This window comes from Hemibagrus wyckioides, linkage group LG07 (genome assembly GCF_019097595.1).
Source record: "Hemibagrus wyckioides isolate EC202008001 linkage group LG07, SWU_Hwy_1.0, whole genome shotgun sequence".
NCBI lineage: Eukaryota > Metazoa > Chordata > Actinopteri > Siluriformes > Bagridae > Hemibagrus > Hemibagrus wyckioides.
The window spans coordinates 14,980,050-14,998,240 of NC_080716.1; the positions used below are offsets into that span (position 1 = coordinate 14,980,050).

The 18,191-nt window shown below is 35.6% G+C and overlaps 4 protein-coding genes across 6 annotated transcripts; 3 read left to right on the top strand and 1 right to left on the bottom strand.

Moving 5' to 3' along the window:
* Positions 1-33: 33 nt before the first annotated feature.
* Positions 34-4,057, bottom strand: LOC131356468 (butyrophilin subfamily 3 member A1-like). Its single transcript, XM_058395521.1, has 9 exons — positions 3,858-4,057; positions 3,588-3,707; positions 2,833-2,916; positions 2,447-2,704; positions 2,208-2,336; positions 2,039-2,087; positions 1,931-1,957; positions 1,801-1,827; positions 34-1,708 (listed from the first exon to the last, which is right to left on the bottom strand). The coding sequence occupies exons 2-9, from the start codon at positions 3,702-3,704 to the stop codon at positions 1,188-1,190; spliced, it is 1,212 nt and encodes a 403-aa protein (XP_058251504.1). The 5' UTR covers positions 3,705-3,707; positions 3,858-4,057; the 3' UTR covers positions 34-1,187.
* A 994-nt stretch (positions 4,058-5,051) lies between these two features.
* Positions 5,052-8,167, top strand: mblac1 (metallo-beta-lactamase domain containing 1). Its single transcript, XM_058396114.1, has 2 exons — positions 5,052-5,563; positions 6,306-8,167. Exons 1-2 carry the CDS (start codon positions 5,156-5,158, stop codon positions 6,552-6,554), a joined length of 657 nt encoding a protein of 218 aa, XP_058252097.1. The 5' UTR covers positions 5,052-5,155; the 3' UTR covers positions 6,555-8,167.
* Positions 8,168-8,906: 739 nt separating this feature from the next.
* On the top strand, positions 8,907-11,979 carry LOC131356870 (lysophosphatidic acid receptor 4). The gene is made up of 2 exons (XM_058396113.1): positions 8,907-9,581; positions 10,621-11,979. Exon 2 carries the CDS (start codon positions 10,662-10,664, stop codon positions 11,640-11,642), a length of 981 nt encoding a protein of 326 aa, XP_058252096.1. The 5' UTR covers positions 8,907-9,581; positions 10,621-10,661; the 3' UTR covers positions 11,643-11,979.
* Positions 11,980-12,238: 259 nt separating this feature from the next.
* her8a (hairy-related 8a) lies at positions 12,239-17,285 on the top strand. Of its 3 annotated transcripts, none has more exons than XM_058394020.1 (4): positions 12,239-15,322; positions 15,531-15,658; positions 15,805-15,883; positions 16,082-17,285. In XM_058394020.1, exons 2-4 carry the CDS (start codon positions 15,635-15,637, stop codon positions 16,555-16,557), a joined length of 579 nt encoding a protein of 192 aa, XP_058250003.1. In that variant the 5' UTR covers positions 12,239-15,322; positions 15,531-15,634; the 3' UTR covers positions 16,558-17,285. The 3 variants fall into 3 exon arrangements, with proteins under 3 accessions (XP_058250003.1, XP_058250001.1, XP_058250002.1); XM_058394018.1 differs by having other exon boundaries at positions 15,563-15,658; XM_058394019.1 differs by having other exon boundaries at positions 15,563-15,658; positions 16,085-17,285.
* The last annotated feature ends 906 nt before the right edge of the window (positions 17,286-18,191 follow it).

Consider the following 18,191-nt stretch of genomic DNA (forward strand, 5'->3'; position numbering starts at 1 on the left):
ACTTCAAATTAACTTGCCTTTATTACACAAAAAGGAAAAAAATATCCAAACACTAGGAAGACTCAAAAACAATAAAGAGGGAGAGGTCAAGCAATCAGCAAACAGTGTAACCAAGATCAGTCAGAGTCAAAAACCATGAACAAAGTCATGAATGATCAAACAGTAACAAAAGGCTTGGTATGGACATAACTCTAGGGAAACTGAACACATACTTCAGTGTGGCTTAAATTAAAGTGGATTATAAAGGTACCAATGAGAGAATAGGTAACATGGTGTGTGTTGTGGGAAGTGGAGTCCAGTACAGTCATGTTTGTAGGCCATGGTATGTTATTGAAAATGGAGTCCTTGTGCAATACTTGACCTGCCAACTTTTAACTTGTTTTTATGTATTTAATTCATTTAACACCTTTTCCACTTTACATTTTATGAAATAGTATAATGACATGCTTATATTATGCTTGGGACAAAATATAAAAAAGTGAATAATCCAAAACAAAAGTATGTTATTATATCTCGTCCTACAAAAATGCTTCAACAAGTTGATGTTGGAAAGGAAAAGAAAAAAAAAGAAAAGGAAATCAATGAAGTAAAGAAAAAAACATGTGAGGCATATGTGTGTGTCTGATCAAAGGTCCTCTTAACCGTTTTTACTCATTCTCACTTCACATTCCCGCACTGCACTTCAAACTTCTCACTTATTTATTGTGACCTTAAGTTTTCTTCAGTTTCCTTCCACCTTCTAAAAAACATGAGTAGGTGGACTGGCTATGATAAAGTGTCTCTGTTTGTGAATAATGTTGGACTGGTATCCCATTCAGGATATATTCCTGCCTGTTTTCTGGATAGGCTCTGGATCAACTTTGACCCTGATCAAGACAAAGCACTTATTCAGACTTGTGCAAAAATCTTTACAACACAGCCTGTACAACTGGTTTGCACCATACTTTGTCTGAGTAATACAGAGTCATAGACCAGACAAGATAATCAGAGTCTGATAGTTGTGTCAACTTTTCGCCACTCACTAGACACTGCATTAAATTAAAGCATCTGTATATATAAACTTCTATATCTACATCGTTCACCCACAAAACTGTAAATATTCTATAGGTATAATGTGTAGAGAAATAGAACAAAGAAAATAATGGAATGTGTATTAAATAAGTTATTCTTTCATTAAATACAGAGATTTATGATGTACAGATTTTTAATACACTTTTCCCATCCAGACAAGCAAAAACAGGGAAAAGCACTTCTCTAAAAGTCTGGGAGAAAGTGTAGATATGGAACCTGCTTTTACCATTATAGAAGGAAACTTGTCCTTCCTCATAGTCCACATAAACCCCAACCACCTGAAGTGGTACAGAATTCGGTAGCTCAGTACGGGGATCAGTGCATGCCTGCAGTCTCTCAGGCCTGTTACAAATAGTCCAGTAGCCTGTACCTGGGGCAATGTGGAAGCGGCCTTTTCTTTGAGCAGAGGCGGCTGCTACCCCTAACCTCCATTTTCCTTCTGCTGGCACCTTCACCTCCCAGTAATGTCTCCCAGTGGAGAATCCGTTGAGCCCTAGGACAAAAGGCTGCTTGTCAAAAATTTGAGGGTTTTCCCGTTGCTGTTGTCGAGGGGGATTGTGCAGTTCATACACTTTCAGTTTGTCTTCTGACACATACAGCCAGGGGTGGCATGAACTGGAATCTAGAAGCACATCAACTGGTGCAACACAAAGGGTTTAATTAATATATTATCAGCTGATTAATGTGGTATATTAATATTTGGTTGTTTGATTGTTTGGTAAAGATTACCTGAAGCACTCTGAATCCACTGCCAAACTTCATGGAAAAAATTGCATTATTTTTTTTAAATGTTATGATCTACTGTATGTGTGTATCAATCTGTGAAATGATCCTGATATTTCAAAGCATTCTTTCCTACCTGAATAAGGGATATATTTCTGTCTTCCTGAAATACAAAACGTGAAAGAAAATCCTGTCAGTAGAAGGTCCATCAGAATTATCACTGAGAAAGAATGAAAACTCTTACTTGTCTTCCATTCTCTCTGCTTCACTGGCAACCATATTTTTGAAACATCCTGGAAGAAAAATCAGATTAAATTCTTAATATACAATATATGTTAAAATATATTGGAATTGAATTATTTATTATGAAAAAAGTTTGTACTTCCATGTTCATGCATCATGCATCATCTCACCTCAGAGTCATGTGAGAGAAGAGTCCACACCACAAATTCCAGGAAATGAAGGACTTCATCTAGTTTTCTATGTGTTACACTGTGATTAGTAAGAATCTGCCTTAAGTCTCCATCTGTCAGACTTAAATTCTGTGTTTCAGACAGACAGACAGACAGACAGACACACACACACACACACTATTCAGTCATATCAGTTCACCTTCAGGCCTTATGTTTTCTAGTTAGATTTCCTTTCTAACCTCTGTGACAGTCTGTAACTCTTGTGCCCACTTCATGATCCTCTCACTGTCTTTTGAGATATCACACACATCTTTATCCTTCATTTCTGTAACCTCTGCTTTCACAGATGCTTTCTTTGTCAATCCTCTTGACATGTTGAGTCTGTCCAGTTCTTTGGCCCATGACAGAATGAGACTCTTGCTGCTCTCTACATCGACTGGCACAGAGTCTTCTCCTGCACCTTTCTTGTGTCTTTCCAGTGTGCTTTTATTTCTGCCCTGCATGTCAAAAAGTAAAAGTATTTCATAGGAATTCCCTATCTATTGCAAATCCTTATGCATGGAATTTTAACTGTTTTCTAAATAAACTTGCATTATTCTGTATACCCTAATTAAATGCCATGTACCTTGTTGATATCTTCTACCTCCTTGGCCATGTCTGTGAGAAACTGGAAACATTCTCCCAGGCTTTGAATTCGCGTCAGGTCAGGCTACAACAGATACAATGACTTCTATTTGAAAAGAGTTATCGAAATGGCACAGAGCACACAGAGAAAGAGGATGGTTCAGGCTAAGTTAATTAAGGCTAATTCAGATATAATTAGACAAAACACAGCATTTCTATATTAATTGTATATGATTAGTTAAATCTAGAAAAGGGTTCATCTCAACCCCCTGAGGGTTCTGTGGTTTGTCTCTTTGGAGAACAATTCTTCAATTCTCTGTAGAGCTGTGCAACAGATTTTTCCCCACTTATCATAAATGGTCCATAACATCCTAACCAGAATAAAGCAGTTCCTGAAGTTGCATTAATGAATGAATTCAAGTAAAATCAGTTTAGACAGCTATACATTTGCAATTATCAACAAAACACAAGAGAAAATATTTTTATAAGAGTGTTCATATATAAAGGTTAATAAATAACCCAGTGCTGTTTCTTATTATGTGTTTTTTTTTTGTTTTACTGGAATTGAGAGAAGCCTTAGCTCACAAAGGGTCTGTCCAGTCATGCTTTAAGCCATTAAACAATATCATGATAAATAATCCTAGCCAACACTTAATCACAAACTAAACTTCACAATCACAAACTAAACTTAAGAAACACCAAACACTCAGATATGTTCACAGATGCAGCTGAAACAAGTTCAGAAACTAAAATCACCTTTTTATTACTGAGATTTGGCTTACTCCATGGTGTAGAACATGCAACCCAACGTGCAATATCTGGAAATCCCTGTGTAGGTTTTGATGGTAGACTTTGGTTATTGATGGGCAACATTGTCTGAAGGGAAAAAATAAGTTGTAGTTGCAGCTTTAATTTATCTCTCTGTCTTAATAGCAAAAATAACAATAATTAAAATTATAAATAAATAAATAAATTCTCATAGAGTAAAGTAACAATTTGTTGAAAGATATTCTTGGTAAGCCCTACCTGTGAGGCTGGTGATGATTGTTCAATCGTAGAGTACGTCTTTTATGTTCCATAGAAAGAAGAAAAAAACCTTTTCCAAGTTTGACACCAAAAAGGCAATATAATGAATCATTATATATATTTTGATTGATTAGAATTGAACAAGATTTGCTTCCTTCTGTCGATGAAGAAAGTAAATGTTCCCTGTAGCAGCAAAATTAAACAGGTATGTGCCAGGAACTGTAAAGGAAATAAAAACACATTTTATGATTTTATGGGAACACTGACATTAGTCTCAAAGGTCTCAAAAAGGAATTGTACACATGATTAAAACAGCTGCTTTAAAGTTCTAACTGGGTTTGTGTTTGTTTTTGGATTATGTCCAAAAGAGTAATATTAAGCTAAATGATGTATCCATATCATTTTACAAAATGTAACTGATACATGTTCTTTAAAAACAATTCCTTTAGGTCTAAAAGATGCAGGTAGCATCATGCATTGCATGTACCAGCAGGCAACACATCAAACCAGTTTGAGTTTAAAACCAGTTCCATTCCAAGATTTAAGTCCACACTGGACACATTACAGGTGATTTATTGAAGCATCAGTTTCACCGTGTTTTTAATATTCACTCCAATCTGTTTTCACTTGTGCATATGGAATGAAAACAAACAAACAAACAAGAAAACTATTTTTAAAAACTACAAAAGTATTGCAAAAAACTGTATGAGCATGTGTTTGACTAAATATGTTTCATGCACTTTTCTCAAACTCCCCTAAAACAAAACATCCCCTTGAGAAACAGTGTAGTGATGACGCCTTGCTTCATTGCCGCAGAACTGGATTCTTTGTGTTGCTCGATGCTTCTCTTGGGGTCTATAAGAGATTCAAGTTGTATTTACAAATGTTTTTTTCATGAATAGAATGTATATAAGAAATAGGTTTCTTCTTCAGCTAGACATTTGACTGTTTTCTGTTTGTTTGTTTGTTTGTTTTGCTAGGGAATGGTAGAAATCACTAATGTTGACCTCATTTTAGAAAAGGTTTTTGAGAAAAAGTCAGGGAGCAAAAATGTCAATCGATTGTCTGTGTTTTCAAATATTAGTCTCAGATCACGTTAAGTGTCCGCCATTCTAAACTGACAACAAAACAATCATGACAGAAGATGGCGCCGTTTGTCTGCAGGTCAATAACGCAGCGTGAAGGCTATTTTGTCCCCGGCATGTTTCCGTAGTAGTAATAACAGAAAGGGCTGCTAGTTGGTCTGTATCCATTACCACGTGAATTATTTACACTAGACACAATAAGTTGAAACGGGGATGGCTGAGGAGTGTAGGATTAAGAAGAGCGAGTGTGCCGATATCAGTGAGGTTATTTCGGGTGAACCTTACTGTGTGTCCGTGCTGAAGCATGGCTACTGCCTGAGCCAGACTGATGGCTCTTTTCGTGCAGACGGCAGCATTACCTTACTGACCGGACCGAAAACTATACTGGTGGATACTGGAGGGCCATGGGACAGAGATTTTCTACTTTCTAAACTGAAAGAAAAAGGATTGTCACCTGCAGATGTTAGTGTGGTGGTCGGTACACACGGACACTCTGACCACGTGGGCAATTTAAACTTGTTTCCAAAGGCTACAGTAGTCGTGGGATGTGACCTAAGTCAGGGGGATAGATACCTGCCCAATATGCTTGCGGAGGGCTCACCGTACCCCATCGACCCATATGTAAGACACACACACACACACACACCTCTATAGTGAAGTAAATTGATTTTAGAGGTAATAATAACAATAGATTATTATTATTATTATTAATAATAATTTATAATAATAATGTCATTTATACAATATATAATACTTTTAAAATATATTTAGAATATTTACAGCATAATAATACTTTTCTTTTTAACATCTTTCAGATTAACAAAAAGGTTCTCCTGTTCAGCTATTTTTTGACAGGAATAATAAAAAAAAAAAAGTACAGCAGTTAAAGAGAATCGCCAAGCACGTTACAGATATTTTACAGAGATTATAAATGTATTATTTCATTCATTTCTGTTGTTTTGTATTGTAATGAGAAAATAAACACGCTCAGGTAAAAAATCTATAAAATGTTGAAGGAGAAATACAAATATTAAGGTCAAAAGCATGAACCAGAACTGTGATGAATTCGGTTCTGAACACACTGTTAAGTGTGTAACAAGAAAAAAAATAAATGTGTCAGATACATACTACTGGATTTAGTTTACGTCTACATCATCCTGACCATAAGTGGCACAAAGCTTTAGTAGGATGTCTGTTTATGACTGATATTTATAAGAATACTTGCTTAGACCTCAAATCAAAACTGTCCTGAAATGGTTTAGCATTTAAACGAGACATCTTTCAAAGATACACTTTCACTGGCATGTTTTTTTTTTTTTTTTTTTATCATGGAACTGAGGTAGAAATCTTTATTATCCACTAGGTGTCCATCATCCCCACACCTGGCCATACAGGACGGGATGTCAGTGTTCTTGTTAAGGGAACAGTTGTAGGACAAGTTCTCGTGGCTGGGGACCTGTTTGAGTGTTGCGCTGATGAAGACTCGTGGAGGGAGCTTAGCGAGAACCCAGAGGTGCAGCATGTGAGTCGGCAGACTGCTTTAAAGACTGCTGATGTAATCATTCCTGGACATGGAGCCCCCTTCAGAGTGTTCAGAGATTCAGGAGACTGAGGACCGAAAAAGATTATCTGCATTATTGTGCAATGGCACTATTGTTTATTTTTTGGTGTTTGGCAGTATTCTACCTCATATGCAAAACCTGGCAACCCTGCTTGCTGACAAATAACAAGTTTTTTACCATGGGTACTAAGAAGATGCCCTACACATCGCAATAGTCCGACCAAAACAGTGCCTTACACAGCGGCAAAATAAAATAATCTTTCTGTACAGACAAAAGTAATATGTTTGAGCCTAAGATAAAACATAATGTCCGTGTATATTAATTCATACACAAGTCGTAAGAAATAGTTCTTTTTTTTCTTCTTAGAAAATGATATGATCAGTATAATGAACTGCTGCTTAAACGGCTCCATTTTCACTCACAGAATCACTGTATCCCCGCTTTGTGGTACAATCTAACAGCATGCCCAGTGAATTTTTGTATGCCAAAAACTGAAGTAAATCTAGTAAAGTTTTATTGACTGGCTAGTGTTGGTGCTTTGAAACATAATTAGCTTGCTTACTCAGTCACATCAAATGATAGAAAGCTTGCCCAAAAGTTTCACAGGATGTCTTGGTCAGGAGTTAAGTTATTTTCTGCAAAATGCTATTTGTTGTTATAACCTGTGAATGAAGGATAATTTTTTCACTGTTTTCCAGGACATTGCGGTAAACTTTATAATACAGATCACATCCACTTCCTGTTTACAACTGAATATGAATCAACATAAAAATTCTAAATAGATGATAATAGATAATTACACTGCTATTATCTAGCAAATTGAGTTGCAAGTAGAAACACACACACAAAAGGAAGTGAGAAGGTATCACTCTTCCAAGCATTAAAATGATTGTGAAATATAATCCAACTTCTGCTTTTCTTTAGCAAGAGAACTAAACCAACCAAATTATTAGAAACCCCATTATAAGACAGGGGGAAACTGAGCATTCAAATATATTTTTAAATGAATAGCTTTTGTAAAAAGTGGTTAAGTTACTTTAGCCTTCCTGAAGCAAACTGAGGTCTTATTTTACCCGACCTCTCTTGTTAATACTGTGTTTGTCCTCACAGAGCTACTGCACACTGGGCATTGTTGGTGGTTGTTTTTTTATGCAATTCTGTGAAATCTCCAGCACCTTTTTCTGACAAAGATCAGTAGTTTCAGCAATCTTTAAACAACCGTTTCTTTGTATCTACATCCATGCTGTGGTCAAAGTCACTTAGTTCACGTTTTTTCTCATACTGATGTTTGATCTTAATGTTAACTGAAGCTCTTGTCTCCTGCCTACATGATTTTATTTTTTGAGCTGCTGCCTCATGACAGGCTGATTCGATTCTTGAAGGAATGTACAGATGTACAAAGGTTCATAAATTCATCAGTGGGTGTATAGAACTGTAGGTGGTCATGGGAATGAAAACAAGTCATGGGTTGGTATGAGAATTTCCGATCTGAATCTTTGCCCCACTTTTATTTTGTGTTTAAAACATGCTATGCAGTTTTTAGCAGTTTTAGCCATCTTAGAAGTTGCTGATGGATGCTACAAAAAGTGTAAACAGGAAGACACTAAGCAATTTTCAATTAGTAGACCAAACTTTATTTTAGACTTTTTCTGGACTTTAAAATTTATATTTCTTAATTCCTATACCTACATTTTGTGAAGTTGATAATATAAATTGTAAATTATTGTTTATATTTATATGTGTATTCTTCAACATTTCGGTTGGTTTTGCCCAAATTAAAGTTTATTATCCAGCCTGTCCCAAAAGTCTCCATACATTTTTAAACGATTCTTTTTAAATAACTTTTTTAATATTTTAATAACTTTTTAGCAAAATCCCTTCCAAAATTTTTTACATACTTTTCATAGATTGGGAAGCTGTCACAAGGTTGCAATGGATTTTAACAAGAAACATAGACAAGCACATGACACAGGACACTGTCTGCAAACTGGAAATAAATGTAGGGTTTGCATGTGGCAATGATGTAGAGAATGTTTTCTAAATCAGGTTAGATTTTTGCTAATAAGTATTAATTTCTCCTCTGTATGAAGACTTTTGGGGCACTCTGTATTTGTTTGTTCTTCAGTAATCACTTTGTGCTGGGTTGCACTGAGTCGGCTGCAGGTCACCAAGCACGCACGTACATTCACACCTCTCCACAGACAGTACCACAAGCATAGTTAATTGCATAGTACATAATTCATAACATATTTTATTATTAATTAATACCATCAAGTAATTTAAAACACTTCCAGTCACAATGACACTGACACTAAAGCCCAGCTTCCTGTCTGCTGATCAGAAAGTTTGCAAAGGGACTTTCACATCAGGCATGCTAACTAAATAATCTTCATTATTTCTGGAAGTACTAGAAGGAATGTTGTCCTAACTGCAGATTGTCCTGCATCACATTTTTTTTTCTCAAATGATTATAGCTGTGGACTATCAGTTATCGGTATATTCGTTTTCTAAATGTAGTCATTTATTTTGTCGTGTGTTTTGGTCAGAATGTGGAGCACATGCGCGAATCTTGAAGAAGGAAATTTGATCTTGAAGCTGATGAGAATGCTTTATCTGCTGTCTAAATGTGGTTCATTTATGTACATCTCATCTAATGCTGTGAATCTGTCACACCCACGTCGGTTTCACATTTAGTAATCTTTTATGTTCGCAGCGTTTTTGTAGATGCATTCAAGCTGATCTGAACTGTAATTCTCATATTTTTATTTCAGGTAAATTGTTGAGGGAAGGGCTTGGCTTTTTGAGTGAGAATTTATTTGGGTTGTAACAGAGGCTGCGTTATATCTCTTTGGCCACTTTTAACAACAGAAGCGGAAGCTGTATGCAAAAAAAAAAAGTCTCAGAGGAAAAATGTCAGAGTGCACTCTGCACTAGTGAAATGGTACTTCCTGAGGTGTCACATCTAACACGAAATACAAATCTCCTGCACTCTTAGAGATCCTCATCTAAACTGTTCAGTTCTACCACAGGAACTAGACTGAAACAACAAATTCTCTTCACTCCTAAATGTTTCACAGGTAAGTGTGATGATAACCCATGTGGTTTAGGGTCTTGCCTCATTTCAGCTGAATAACAAAATACTTTTTTTTTTTTTTTTTACAGTTAAATGATTTTTAAAAATAGTATACTGTGGGAGTGAAAGTAATGTAATAATAATATTTTAAATAGATGAGACATATAGCAGATAATTTCAGCACTTCAGCTTTAGTGTGAAAAGCTATAAATAGCACCAGAAAAGTTAAGGGTTACATGATGGTATAATGATAAATATTAAAATATTACTTATATTGTACAATTTATATTTTTATAGAATGTTCTAAAATTATATATTATAATCAAAACCTAAGGTCAGGAAAAAAACAAAAACAGTTCTGTTAAAACCACATGTTCACATGTGGGGGTTTGACATTTCTGTCTTCTGTATTACTAACATACAGTTACTGTAACAAGGACTATTTCTATTCATTCAAAGGAATAAGGATGAAGGAAGAACTTTGCAAAATGCGAAAAAGAAAGAGAGACCGACTAAAAAAAATCCAAAGTGAATTTCAAGTTTTATATAAATATACCAAAACTTGGTTTGTGGAATGTAATATATATACAAAAAGAAAACACTTTCAAACAAATTATGCCTCCAAACAGTTAAACAGTTAATATTTTTATAGTTGCATATAATTATAAAATAATATAAAATTGATTTCCAGTGGTTCAATAGAAATGATTTTCCTAGTAATTATTTGTATATGAAGCCATTAAAAAGGGAATTTTATATAATACTAACTATATATAAATATAACTTCATTGCGACAGCCTTTGAATGACATCAATCCTTGTTTGTGTCAAAATCAATTTTGTCAACCATTAGATTGGCATTGTCTGTTTATTCCCACCTAAGCACATAAAGACAGTTTTACTTGCAGTTTTGGTTAAGGACATTTATCTGTCTAAGACTTTGAGAATTGCGTTTCAGCATTCTGACTAAAGATTTTTTCAAAATGACTTGAACTTATTATTAACTTTCTTCACTAATGTTCATGTATGTGTTTTTCATTACAGCCAACTATAAACTATTCTAAGCAACATCTAAAAAAGGAACCATGTCATGTAACTTGACATGTCAGGAGACCCATGCTAATGAGTGTCAGAATCAGACAAACCCTGTTTTTGTTGCAGTGTACAGTGTGGTCTGTACAACTGGAATCACTTTCAACTTCATGGCACTTGTAGTTTTTTTCTGCTGCACCAAGTCACGCTCACACACCATTGTATACATGATCAATCTTGCTATAGCAGATCTCCTTCTGGTTTGTACTCTACCATTACGAATCTACTATCACTCGGGATATGAAGGCCTGTCACAAAAAAGCTGTGAAGTTGCTGGTGTTATACTCTTAGCCAACATGTATGGAAGCATCTTGCTCCTTACCTGTGTTAGCCTTGACCGTTGCGTGGCGGTCTGCTTCCCTATGTCGTCCAGAGTGCGTGAAGGCCGCAAAAAGGCACCACTGGTTTGTCTGGGGATTTGGATGCTAACAATCGGAGCAAGTCTGCAGAGTTATCTGGCTAACACAAATACACAAAAGATTAACCAAACACAGTGTTTTCATAGTATTCCAAAATACGCTTTCAAGCTTACTACCCTAACCTCCTCACTGACAATAGGATTTGGGATACCGCTGATCATCATGCTTCTCTGTTCATGGGGGTTAGTTCGTGCTGTCAGCAAAAGCGCTGCAGCCCAGATGCCTGGCTTAATTGACAGCTGCAGGATTCAGAGGATGGTAAGCATTAATCTGGCCATATTTCTATGCTGCTTTCTGCCATATCATGTCATGCTGGTGGTGATTTACTTCCACAATAACAAAAGGATACCATGCTCTGTGTTGTCTGCCTACTACTATACTTTGATGGCAACTTGTCTGAATGCCATTCTGGACCCGCTGGCTTACTATTTTACCACAGAGACTTTCCGCAAAAATGTTGAAATAGATACGGTTCGGAGAATGTTGCCTATGATAAATGTGAGCTCTGATGGAAACACCCGCTCCAGAGCACCTGTCAGTACTGTAATGCTATAAGGTTGACTATAATGCCATAAGATAAAAAACAAAACAAAAAAAACCTTATTGTGAAATATAACAGGATTTTACTAACTGGACCACATGGGAAATGAGAAAGACATCAATGCTGAAATCACATAAAAGAACTGATGATATCCTGTGGGGCTGGATATTTGCATAACTGTTGCAGCTAAATAAAGCACATATTACAGACAGCATAATATGTAATTGAGTAATTATTGTAACTGGTATAATAATGCTGTGGTTCTTTGTGATTTTTGAGAAGACAAATAGCAAGAGTAAATAAAGTAATAGTAGATGAGGAAATGTTTTCTTTTGTTGCATATACCTCATTTTTTTAGATTATGTATTTTTATACATTTTACATATTATATATATATATATATATATATATATATATATATATATATATATATGTATATATATATATATATATAATTCAGCATTATTGGTTTTTTTGTTAATATTGTTTTAGGTTTATTACGTCATTTTTTTAGATTACGTATTTTTTATATATTTTACGTATTTTTATATATATATATATATATATATATAAAATTCAGCATTATTGTTTTTTTGTTAATATTGTTTTTTGTTTATTTAGTTATATTTCACTTATATTGTTCATTGTAAACAAGATGTATATATGTGTTGGTGAAAAATACTTTAGATTTTTATTTTTCTGAAATAAAATGGAACAGAGTTGTCAAAAGGAAGTAAAATATACTGAATTTAAAAGAAAAACAAATGGAAACATGAAAGTTATTGAAAAAATATGCAGCCTATTCATTTTGAAAACAGAGAAGAGGACTGTCACTTGGGGTTGGAGGCATAAAAAGAATGATGTAAGCTCAGTAACTGCTTACAGTACAAAGAGCTTGTTATGAAAAGGAAGGGGGCACTAAGATCCTGTTTCAGTTCTAGCGTATTAATTTTTCTAATGTTTGTTTATCGTGTTATTAATGTTATACCCTAGGGATCAGGGGAAGTAAACTTGATATTGAATTGATATTACTTTAAAAAAAAGAGATAAAACATTTTGTAACACAGTGTAGAAATAACTTTAATAAATGTCTTGTCTATACACAAATTTATCATTGAAATAATACATATAATACATTCTGGTTCTTGGCAGGACTTCTATGAACAAGTATAACACCAAATTGTACACTGAACACAAAAGTGTGCCCAACATATCAGTTTAGAGAAAAAAAAGTTAATCTTTGCTCCTGTATAAAGTTTTAACTAAATGCTGTTAAATGCCTTTATACAACAATTAAGCCCCATAAACAGTACTAGAAAAATGCCTGATGTTGTTCTGTGAAATATAGAATATTTTAAATATAAGTAGCAGTTTTAACATAAATATGTTTTTCTGCTGAAATGTGCAAATTAACACATCTGGGCTGGTATGCATCTGGTTATAAGATAAGATGTGGTATGAGATATGAAACTGAGCCTTGTGGTATAAGACTTATATGGCCTTTTACTTTTATTTAAGGAATAGCTTTGTGAAAAGTCTGATGTCATTTAAAACCTGAAGCAATTTATCCTTTTTAAAAGCAACGGTTTATTGTGGAAACCTATATATGACTGCTCAGAAAATGTGTTAGCATAAATGTAAATGTAATTGTGTTCTTGTTATTACTAATGGTGACCTTGACTCAGTCCAGGAATGCTGCTTATATTGTGAGGTTATAGTATGTTCAGGAGTTCAAGTAGCTTTGTAGTTTCATTACCTGTTGAAAATTTGTGTAAATGCTTCACAACAGTTGTTCACTTTTGCTCATGGGAGATTCTAATCTTTCATTGCAGCTCTGAAATGTCTTGAACATTGCGGTCTTGAAAAGCGTCACATCAGCAACTAACACGAAATGTTTATGTACTTAACTGCCACTGCAAAACACTGGTATTGTCTTTGTTTGCAAGATTATAACATGAGATTTCATTAACTTTCTCATGTGCTGGTTATAAATGTTACCAGTTGTTAAATAGATCTTTGAAACAATATCCGGACAATTTTATTATTTAATTACTCTTATAACCAAATGTAGATTAAAATAAAATTGTACAAATAGACAGTTAACCTTTCTGGGTAATGTTAGTAAGATTTCTAATGTGATTTTAGGAACTTTTCCTTGAAAAGAAAACACATTGTTGTTTTGTTCTACATTTAACTTTTTGCTAAACCTTTTTTTAAGTGTATCATTTAATAAAAAAATAATAACATAAATATGTATACACTCATATACTGTATATATGTGCTGAAAATGTAGTTGAGAGAAAGGTGATATATGACATGCCATGTCAGTGACAGAAAGGTGAGTGTATATTTGTGTGCTTGCATCTGAAATGCTGCACTATAACTGCAAATTTTAGTTTAAGTTTAAGTATAATTAACCCAGCTTTATTTTTTTTATTGTTGAATTTGCTTAAGTTGTTAATTTGGTTGTTAGATGTCTATTTTGTTACTTTAGTCCTTTAAGATTGTGTAATGCAATTCCTTTAGAATGTTTCTTTAGTTGATTTTCCTTTAGTTCCTTTACTTTTTGAATTTCCTTTAGAATATTACTTAGTTGTTAGTTATTTGTTTTTGCTAGTATCTGTAAATCATGTGCTGGTAAATATCATGGGAGGTGTAAAAGTGTGAAGTAAGACAGCCAAATAATAAGTGAACTTATTCTAAAACCAAGTGAGAAAGAAAAACTAAGACGTGGTTAAATGCCTATACAATTATAGCTTTGGCACCTTGTCTATTCTCCTGCAGACTGTGGCTCATTAAGGCCAAACAAGAGAAGAGGAGAGAGAGAGAGAGAGAGAGATCGTGTCACCAGAGTGTGTTCTACAGTTAAAAGAGGGAACAATAACAGAGAATGGGGAGATAATCATCAAAAATTTCCCTAGGCTTTTCACCCCTCAAGAAAAGAGCTTTCTTTTCAATCGATTAGCATGATGCCCTCCTCCAAGCAGTTCCCATCTTCCTGCTCTCAGGTCTACTGGTGTTTTAATCCTGCTAGAGATCAAATTCCACAGGTAACTTCTTGTTCTTCAGGTTCTTCCTGCATCAAATAATTAACAGAAATCCTAATTAATTCAAATATAACAAAAAATCGAATACATTTGAGTCCTATGGTATATAATAACCCAGGTCACGCTGGATAAATAACCATTACGGATTTTAGTCACTGAAACAGGGTATGACTCAGTCTCTGTACTGGCACTGGGCATTTTCACTTTCTTACCTTCTCACCAAGTTTCCTGTGACCTGTATCTGACCTGACCGACTTTTTTTTTTTTTTTTTTACTTTTCTGTGAAACAAGTTTAGTTATTCTCAAACTTTCCATTATTATCTCTATGCAGCGACTTCAGGCTCTTCATGGCCTTCCCCTGAGACTGTGGGAAAGTGTGCTGCTAAAAGCACCCATGCATTGTCATGTTAATGGCTCAGGGTGGTGGTTTGGAGGGGAGGTTTTCGGCAGCTACACGTTTAAAACGAGGTTGCAGCATAATTTTCCCAGCCTAGCAGGCACCATTAGTTTAGACTTATGAGAACGCATCGACTCGAGAAAGCGAACTCTTCCGTTTTACATTGCGTCAGAAATTAAGCAGAGCTATGACCGCTTCGAATCTCGGCAACGGACCAGAAAAGAGCTTCAACGCCAAAGAGGAGCGCAAGGTAAAATAATCTTACCACATATGATGTCTTAAGGGTGTCGATGATGGGCGAGAAGTTGTTGTTCGCTTTAATATTTTGACACCACGTGCTGATTGCAGGCTATTAATTACACTCGGGTTTGAATATTTTAATGGGAGAGCTGATGGTAGCCACAAGCTCTGCCACAAGCTCTCAGCTGAGCTTACACTTTTGACACTTTTCTTTGCAGTAATCATTGGTGTAAACAAACTTATATTTTAGCTTCGAAAGCCTCTGATAGAGAAGAGACGTAGAGAACGCATCAATTCCAGCTTGGAGCAGCTCAAGGGTATTATGGTGGATGCTTACAATTTAGATGTAAGTTAAAAAAACAAACAAACATGCACATAGTCACATATACACCACCTGTTGCACTGTTAATTGGCTTTTACCTATATGTAGTAAAATGAATATTCACAAATTTTTATACTTACAAATTTTGTATTTATTTATTTTTTGTTAAGCAATCAAAACTTGAGAAGGCGGATGTTCTGGAGATAACTGTGCAACACATGGAGGGTCTTCAGAGAGGCCTTGGACCAGGTGATTCTATTAAATGCTCTTTTAAATTGTCAGAAGTTGTGTTGAAAATGAAAATTGTGTAATGAAATTTGTAATGGTGTTCATAAATTAGTCAAGTTGCATTTACATCCCACATATACACAAAAAACATCCATATTTATTATCATGCACAAAATTCACAATTTTTTACTTTTCTTTCTTTCTTTTTTTTTTTTACAGCAGCCAGTCAGGGAGCTAGTGTGGCTTTTGAATCTCGCCAACGATACAGTAGTGGTTATATCCAGTGTATGCATGAGGTGCATAATTTGCTCCTTAACTGCCCTGGCATGGACAAATCACTGGGTGCTCGTCTTCTGAACCACCTGCTGAAGGCTCTGCCCCAAATCAGTGGGGAGAGTGGTGCCACGGGCAGTGCTGCCACCAGCAGTCCTCTTCCTCTTCCCACCTCGCCTACAAATTCTCCACTGGCTCTTCCCTCCTTTCAATCCCGCTCTCTACAACTACACACCCCTCCCTCTCCTGCGAGCCCCCCCTCACCCAGCAGCCCCCACTGCTCTCCTGGAATTCTCTTGCAGAGAGAGGGGGCTGGCATGAGGCCCTCCCCACCTCGATCACCCTCCCCCCAACCTTTAGCCCCTTCTGCCCTTCCCCCTGCCTTCCCAGGGGGTGACCCTTCTATGTGGAGGCCGTGGTGAAGAAGAGAAACCCTCTACCACTTTTCACTTGTTCTGTCCCCCCTTCTTCCACTCTTCCCTAATAGTGTCCATTACATCCTCATCTCCTGGGATGTTTGAGTGCTGGGCCTTTTCACTCTGAGAGCAGAGAGGTCACCGAATAATAGTAGGTCTCTGAGCCCCTGGGGGTTTTGTGGCATCGTTTGAAGCACTATTCTTTATGGTTGATTTACTACGGTGTGGGCTTGTTTGGAAATTTGAAAAACAAAAGGGAGCCACGACCAAGGATGCTCACTTAGAACTGAGCCCATGAGAAAAAGAATTGTTGCTTCATTACTTGATGGTAATGTTATTTTGGTAAACCAGGAAGCAATGTACTTTGCTTATTTGTATTTCATTTTGAAAACCTTTTCTTTACTTCTTATGATTTTTCTTTTCATTATTTTAGTGTGGCCTTTTCACTAAAGTTTAGTGTGGCCTGAAGGCTTTTACATGATACCTCTGATTGCTAGTGACTGGTTTCTGTAACAAAATAATGGGCGTGTGTTGGAATGTCCTGGATATATTGAGTATGTAAATATATGCCTGAAACGCCATGACCTCTGATACTTTTTTGCTGACAATAGATGTTTAGACTTTACTGGTCCCCAGTTGTCTCACTTGAAGCATTTTGTATACAAAGTCAGGTTCAGGTGCAACAAATACACTATTTAGATGCCCATTCTGTGTGCTGGGTATCAGAAAATGCTGTAAACATGTTTGTGATTAAAAAAATGAAAATTAATGGTGTGCTGTTGGTGTGCTTTTTTTTCTAAATCTGTTTATTCTGTTTAATCTTGTCTAAAGCAAGCAATTAAAAGGGATGAAATTCAAGAAACATTCATTTGTGTATCTGTAGAGCCACAATCTGAGATCCAAGCTTCAGCAAACTCAACTGGTGTCTGAGAACAAAAGACTGACAGAGTCTGGGCTTCACACCGCAGCCTTGTCAAATCCAAGGATTGAGACTGTTTTACCAGCTAAAAGATCTAGATTAAATAGAATAGATACAGTTTTACTTTTCACTGCACTTCTCATGGGTATTGTATTTTACTGTATTCTGGGAGCAGAAATGAAGTATTTACAACAGGCTTGTTCTATATAAGAACTTTTTAACTTAGGATTAGTCTAGTAGCCGTTTGAAAGCTGCCTAAACTCTTAAGTCATGTAAAAATATAATATAATTAGAAAATTAATATAAATTAATATAATATTTGGCTGGCATCAGTGTACTTACATTTGCAAATAACCTAATGCATTATTCCTGTTAACATTTGCTGTTGCATAAGTTTAGTGACTGACAGTGAGTACAACGTCTATTGTGACTTTTCTGATGAAACAGAATAGAAAATTCTCATTTGAGCCATTTTATGACATTTCTCCATTTGCTTTGTAACTACTTTCTCATTTGTAGCTGTTCTGTTTATTTAGACTTTTGGATTGTGGTAAAGCAGGCTGGAAAAACAGCCCATGGTGGCCACCTGCAGGCGCATTCATGATTCTTGCTAAAATTGTGGCATATACTGTCTATCTCAATTACAGTTAGACTGCACAGTGTTTTAAATGTAATTAGCATGGTACAATGTGTTACATTTCTATTTATTTTTTAGAAGATG

Bases quoted from the DNA above. Each gene is read 5' to 3' on its own strand.
- LOC131356468 (XM_058395521.1), bottom strand. From the start codon at position 3,704: ATGTTGCCCATCAATAACCAAAGTCTACCATCAAAACCTACACAGGGA. The intron at 2,705-2,832 runs GTACATGGCATT...TTTGACATGCAG, and splicing joins AGGTAGAAGATATCAACAAG to GGCAGAAATAAAAGCACACT. The intron at 2,088-2,207 runs GTGAGATGATGC...TTTTTCTTCCAG, and splicing joins TTCTCTCACATGACTCTGAG to GATGTTTCAAAAATATGGTT.
- mblac1 (XM_058396114.1), top strand. From the start codon at position 5,156: ATGGCTGAGGAGTGTAGGATTAAGAAGAGCGAGTGTGCCGATATCAGT. The intron at 5,564-6,305 runs GTAAGACACACA...ATTATCCACTAG, and splicing joins CGTACCCCATCGACCCATAT to GTGTCCATCATCCCCACACC.
- LOC131356870 (XM_058396113.1), top strand. From the start codon at position 10,662: ATGTCATGTAACTTGACATGTCAGGAGACCCATGCTAATGAGTGTCAG.
- her8a (XM_058394018.1), top strand. From the start codon at position 15,260: ATGACCGCTTCGAATCTCGGCAACGGACCAGAAAAGAGCTTCAACGCC. The intron at 15,659-15,804 runs GTAAGTTAAAAA...TTTTTTGTTAAG, and splicing joins TGGATGCTTACAATTTAGAT to CAATCAAAACTTGAGAAGGC. The intron at 15,884-16,081 runs GTGATTCTATTA...TTTTTTTTACAG, and splicing joins TCAGAGAGGCCTTGGACCAG to CAGCCAGTCAGGGAGCTAGT.